We start from the raw sequence: 6,958 nt of genomic DNA, 5'->3' as shown, positions 1-6,958 counted from the left end.
TCTGGCTTGCAGGCATACACACAGACAGAATATTATATACATAATAAATAAATAATTAAAAAAAAGGAAAAGAAATGAATTTTCTTAATTAGACCTTACTCCTATTTTGATTTTTGGTAAATTCATTCTGATATCCCACTATTTGTGAAGAGTAAAGGGGCCTAGTCATACAAGGTATATAACATCCACCAAGGCAAGGCTATCTAGCATTCAGTGGAGCCAGCAAGATTACTCAGCTAGTAAAGGCTCTACATCCAACATGGCACATGTCCACAAACATACAGACATGCACACAACTAAGGAAACAATGACAGTATAGAAATGCATACTAATAAGCAGATTTAAATGTATTAAGTACCTGGGAGGCTGAGCTAGAAATGCTGTATGCTAGAGTCAGCCAGGGCTAACTAGTGAATTCCGTGAGAGCCTGCCTCAAAACCCAAACAAGGGCCAGAAAGGCTGGTGAGTAGAGGCACTTAGTGCTCTTAAAGAGGACCTAAATATCTTATGTCAGGTGGCTGACAACCACTTGTGGCTTCAGCTCCAAGGACATCAGTGCATGTACGAACTCAAACTCACACATACACACATACACACATACACACACACACACACACACACACACACACACACACACACACACAATTAAAAGTTTTTTTGTTTGTTTCCTTGGTTTTTCTTTTAAAGACAAGGTTTCTCTGTGTAACAGCACTAGCTGTACTGGAACTCACTCTGTAGACCAGACTGTCCTTGAACTCACAGAGATTCACCTGCCTCTCCCTCCCAAGTGCTGGGATTAAAAGCATGTACCACCACTGCCTGGCAATGAAAAGATTTTTATCTTAAAAAAAAAAAGGCAAACAGAAAATAAGAATGGTAGCACAGACCTGTAATCCCAGCGCTCGGAAGGTGAAGGAGGCAAGAGAATGAAGAGTTCAAAGCCATCACTGGCTGTAGAGAAAGCTTGAGGGGTACCTGGGTTACATGAGACCCTGTCCTCAACCCCATCCAAAAATATATATATGGAAATTATGGGGAAAAATTACAAAACCATGATTAATTCCTTCTACATTTTGTTAAAATATATTAAAGTTTGGGCTGGAAAGATGGGTAAAATTATTTCCTGTGCAAAAATTTCACCTGAGTTAAATTCCCCAGAACTCACATAAAAATGGGCACGAGTACACATGCTTGTAAACCTAGCTTTACTGGGCAAGGGACAAAGAACCCCAAGAGTTCTACAGTCAGACAACATGGCCAAGAGCCTCAGGTTCACAGAGAGGCCTGGTCTCAAGGCAGTAAAACAGAGAAACAGCATTAGACAACTGACATCTTCCTCTGGAATGTGCGAGCATGGGCTCTCCTATTCCTACATACAATGTGCCCCTCACACACTCACACTCACTCTCTGTATCACACACACAGTTTATGTGTGTATACCTGGTCTGAAGATACAAATGTGAAAATGATAATATAGGTAATTCACATTTCAAGATTATTTTCTGTACCCAATATCCCAATATTTTTATATTGACTACATAATAAATTGAACTCATTGAAACTGTACTATTTTTTAATTACAAAAACATATTACTTTAAATTACAGTTTCCCCCTTTTTTCCTATTTAACTTCTTTTCAGGTCAGGTGTTGTGCTAGGCCACTTTTAATCTCAGCACCTGGGAGGCAGACCTGGGTGGATCTTGTGAGTTTGAGGCTGGCCAGCCAGGGCTGGAGAAACTTATACCTCTTGTTACCTTTTATAGATAAAATAAACAAAAGCTATCCATGGAACTTTTCTTGCCCTTCTTGGTAGACAGTCCACTCTCATCATCTTTCATCTGGGTTTGCAGCAAGAGACTCTCTTACCTATGCAAAGTTCCAGCTTCTGACTCCAATCAGACCTGTTCTATAGTCATTTCTATACAGTCATCTCCACAGAGCAGAGCCTTAGCCTCTACTGCAAAACCTTTCACTGACTATACTATACTATATTACCTTGTTTACCTTTCCCTATTTTTAGAGGGTTTGGATCTGAGTTGGGCGTATTTTATAGACAAGAATTTATATAGCCCAGGCTAACCTTGAACTTACTATGTAACTAAAGATAACCTAGATTCTGATCCTCCTGCCTCTGAGCGCTGAAATTTCAGTAGTGACCAACCATACTCATATGTACCTCATTGATGTTCTTACATGAAATAACCCAAAAACAGGAATTCTGTTTCTAATTTGCACTGCTGAAAACAGTGCACCACCCTCAAAAATAAGATGTAAAATGCAGCTATTTAACACACAGGAAAAGAGCCACCAAACATCACCTATCATTATTATATATACATCAGCAGGGCATGAGCTCACATTTGTAATCTCAGCACTCAGAAGGTAAGGCAGGAGGTCCACCAAAAGTTCAAAGCCAGTAGGGCACACTTAGCAGGCTCCAGGCCAGCCAGGGCAGCATGGTGAGACCTAAAAGGGTCTCACTTTAAAAGGGGGGAAGGGTATATTATAATCCAGCCCCATGGGGTGATTCATGCCTTTAATCCTAGCACTCCAGAGGCAGAGGCAAGTAGATCTCTGACTGAGTTCCAGGCCAGCCTGGTCTCCAGAGCAAGTTCCAGGACAGAGAAACCCTGTCACAATAGCGACAGGAAAAAACAACAGCACTATAATCCAATCCACACTGCTATCTGAAACTAGCACTACATTACCCACAGAAGACTTCAAATGATTACTGACAGATTCAATGGAATAGCCCCAGTTCAGAGCTTCAGAAGCAAAGATTAACTGCTCTAGGTCACATAACTACAAAAGGTCATGGGTGATGCTACCCTCCACAACGCACGTCTAATTCTAAAGCTCAGAATGGATTCTATACAAACATAAACTAATCTTTTGTTGAGAACTGACTTAATTTTTATTTTACTGCTTGAAAAATAAAACCCAACCAAATAAACCTCTTTCTTTCCTCTGATTGTCCTGTAGTTATTTACAGAAGCCATTCACGTTTATTTACTGTGTGCCCAAGTCCTGCCTGTGAAGGTCAAAAGTACTACACGTCGGAGTGGTTCTCTCCTCCCCGTAAACGGGTACAAGGCACTGAACTTGAGTTCTCAAGCCTGGAGGCAAGCTCCTTTCACGCTGAGCTATCTCACAGGCTCCGGAATCTGCATTTTTCGGTTTACTTCAGTGTTCCAAACTTGGCAATTCAATTCCTTTGCCTATATAAGATGTACCTGAAATTCAAATGACCATAAAACTGCAACTCTTTAGTCAGTGCCGTTGTTTACAGTACTATTCTTCCACGGTTAATTACTACGATTTTCTATGGAGCACGCCCTATAATGAATGAAAAACTGCAGTAAATGGAACACTGGTCACCTTTATCTAGGCCTGAAGGAACTCTGCAAGCCTTCATCAAGCACATCAGCATTTCCTCCAGCATGCTTTTAATTCTGTTGCAGAGTAGCCACTAAGCCTGACAGACAAGCAGCCCCTTTCTTCGCTGCCGGGATCCACGCAGGGCCAGCTTCAAATGGACAACTGCCTTCCTGACCTTGACTAAGTTAGGGGTCAATTCCCCTGCCCCACAGGGACGGCCCAAAACCGCCGCAGCCACAGCAGCTGAGCATCCCAGCCGCTCCGAGAACGAAGGCCGCGGCGACCCTGCCGCCGCCAGCTGGCCCGTCCAGCGCCCTGGGGTCTCCGGGGACCAAAGCTAAGGGAGGCATGAAGAGCGGGCCACGGTGGAGACAGTGCCCGGGTTCACCCCGAGCCCCTTACCCACAGAGCGGTGAGGCCAGCCGCCCTGGCCCGCAGCGCCAAGGAGAACATGGCGGGCCACAAAGTTCTCCAATCCCGGCTCTCTAAGCTGATTCCCGACGAACCGGACTAGCGGCCCGGCGCGCGCGCTCCCGGGACAAGGACGCACGGCGCGCGCACTCACGCACCCGGGCCTCGAGACCCGGGTGTCCGGAACAGTGCCCGACTCCGGAAGTTTGGGCGCGCGGAGACTTCTGGGACCGGTGGGCAGACCCGGAAGTCCAACCTCTAAAAGGCCGGGGAAATGGAGCAGCTGCGTGTAGTGGAGGACGTTGACCGATATAGTGTGTAAATCCAAGCCTAGGGCCTGAGAAAGCTGGGAAAAGTTCCGGACTAACAACTCCATTTTCTCTGGCAGGTTTCGGAGTGCCCCTTGCCCACGGCTGCCCCTTCCTCTGGGGTCGGACGCGGCGGGTGCCTGACCCTTTAAGACTTGGAGAACCCAGTCAAAGAACCGCTGCAGGCGCGCAGAAAGCCAGGTCGAGACGGAGAAAACCTCTGAACGGGTCTGAGTATTCTTGAAACTGTGATTAGGTGCTGAAGAAAGAAAAGGAAACGGGTATAGACAGTCACGAAAAAAGTAGTTTGAAAATAATAAAGTGGCGTCTTTAAGGAGAGAGTAAAGTAATACAAAAAGAACAAGCACAAGATTGGGAGATACCATAACACAGGGTATTTGGAACCTATATAGTGCTGGATTAAATGGTTTAAATAGGAACAGAAAATGAAAGGATAAATTACTTAACTGAGATTGGCTTGATACCGATTATGATTACTATCAATCTGGTATTTCATATTTAATTCCTTGTTTTAAGTTTTTCTCGAGACGGGATTTCCCAGTGTAGCCCTGGCTGTCCTGGAACTCACAAAGATCCACCTGCCTCTGCCTACCCCCTAGTGCTGTTTTTAAGGTCGTGTGCCACCACCGCTCGGTTTCATATTTAATTCTTAATAGCCATAGTGGTTTTCTGTGCCTTCTCAAAAAAAAAATTAGAAATACAGGAAAAAGAAAAATACAAAAGGTGTTTGGTTCAGGTATCCTTACCTGCTCAGCCACCTTGCCAGAAATGCCTTTAAAAAATTTAGATTAGCCGGGCGGTAGTGGTGCCCGCTTTTAATCCCGGCACTCAGGAGGCAGTGGCAGGCAGATCTCTTTTGAATTCAAAGACAGACTGAGTTCCAGGACAACCAGAGCTGTTACACAAAACAAAACAAAAAAAATCCTGTTTTGAAAAATAAAAAAAAATTAAAAAAGAGATTTATGTGTATGAGTGTTCTTCCTGTTTGCCTTGTGCATGACTGGATCAGAAGAGGGCATCAGAACCGCTGGAACTCGAGTCGTTTTCATGTAAGACAGTCAACCTGACTTGCTTAATCTACTTTAGTTAAGTCTCCTGTTACTCAAAACAAAAAGCACTTTCACTGATAGACATATAATCATCATCTTCCAGCCAGAGACTGGGTAGGCAAGCTATTTCCACTACACAAAAGATTTTTATTCAGCTAAAAGATTTATTGATTGCCTTTCGTATGCTAAATATAGTACAAGAGGCTAACTCAAAGAGAATGGGAAATTCTTTACTCATGGAGGTTGTAATCCGGTGACAAATGCAGGAAAAGTGGAGGCGGGCATATTGTTGAGGTACCTCAATGACCAATCTGGACTAGAAGGTCAGGGAACCCCTAATAAACTATAATGAGACTGTATTTCAAAAATCCACGCAGCCTTAATATTATCCATTTGGTATGTTTCTTTGAATTTGTAACATGAACTGATTTTATTTGTAGTAAGAATTATCCTATGGGGTCCAACCTAGGCATTCTACATATATATATATGACAGTTGTGTAGCTTGGTCTATTTGTGAGACTCCTAACAGTGGGAGCAGGGGCTGTCTCTAATGCTTTGGCTGGCATGAGAATCCATTCCTCATTCTTACCACAACTTGATAGGTCATGCTTTTGTTGGCCCATGGGAGGCCTGAATGGAAACAGGAGTGGATGGAGGAGTGGGAAGGAGTGGGAGGGAGAGGAGAAGAGAGAAGAGGAGAGGACAGGAGAGGGGAGGGAAGAGGAGGGGAGAGGAGGGGAGGGGAAACTAGTTGGGATAAAAAAGAATTACGTATGAGTAAGTGTGAGGTAAAGTATGTTTGGTGGTGAATGGTACTTGGGAGGTGGTGGCATGAAGGTCATGAAAACCAAATTTAGCTATAGTGAATTTGAGACCAATGTGAGTTACATGAGACTCTGAAAAGACCAAACTACTACTAATAATGATGACAATTTTGGATGTTTGTGATTTGCACGTGTGCGCGCATACACACATATACGATAAATCAACACTGGGAGCCAGATTATATTTTTCTTTTAGAGAGAGGCATTGAAGCAAGCCAGGCAGTGGTGGCACACGCCTTTAATCCCAGCACTCAGGGAGTCAGAGGCAGGTGGATCTCTGAGTTCAAGGCCAGCCTGGTCTACACAGGGAGTTCCAGTATAGCCAGGGGTACACAGAGAAACCCTGTCTCGAAAAACAAACAAAAGGTACCAAAGCAAATTTAGAAATAGCAAATACTGAAGATAATGTAATGGGAACCAAGACATTTGGTATCATTAGTTGGGAATGCTGAATGAAATAATTTGTAGATTGTGATTCCCACAGGTTGCAGTGGATGTTATTTTTTTTTAACTCATGAGGGTTAACCTTTCATAATCTTCATACTGTAGTCAAAATTCCAAAAACTGTTCACAATTTTATTATAGCAGGACAGGGATGAGCACATGAGACACACAAGAAAACAGTGAAGGGAAGAGTCAAGGATAAGCTAAAAGCCCAAGGTGGTGGGCACTTGTTAGCGGAGCACTCTGAAGGTTGAGGATCACACAGACACTATCTAAAATATCTACAGCTGAAATAGCATGGTGTTTATCATAGCTGCTACTGAAGAGATCGATACAAGAATTTTCAGAGATGATAAAACAAATATCAAGAAGGCAGTGATTTGCCCTCCACCTGTTTCATTATGGAAAATGTCTAAGGAACACAAAAGCACAAAGAGTACTTGTTCAGAAAGATTTACCATGCAACATCAATAGTCATCATTTCTAACTCCCACTTCCTAGCATTCCAAAGTCAATCCCA

At 43.4% G+C, this 6,958-nt stretch overlaps 1 protein-coding gene across 1 annotated transcript in view; it reads right to left on the bottom strand.

Moving 5' to 3' along the window:
- Positions 1–3,966, bottom strand: part of Ndufv2 (NADH:ubiquinone oxidoreductase core subunit V2) — a 25,577-nt gene extending 21,611 nt beyond the window's left edge. The window contains exon 1 of the mRNA XM_005361321.3: positions 3,782–3,966. Coding sequence (XP_005361378.1) covers positions 3,782–3,832 — 51 coding nt within the window. The 5' untranslated portion in view covers positions 3,833–3,966. The remainder of the gene's footprint in view (positions 1–3,781) is intronic.
- Positions 3,967–6,958: the final 2,992 nt, after the last annotated feature.

Source organism: Microtus ochrogaster, linkage group LG4 (genome assembly GCF_000317375.1).
Source record: "Microtus ochrogaster isolate Prairie Vole_2 linkage group LG4, MicOch1.0, whole genome shotgun sequence".
NCBI classification, from domain to species: Eukaryota; Metazoa; Chordata; class Mammalia; order Rodentia; family Cricetidae; genus Microtus; species Microtus ochrogaster.
This window is presented reverse-complemented; position numbering and strand designations above follow the sequence as displayed.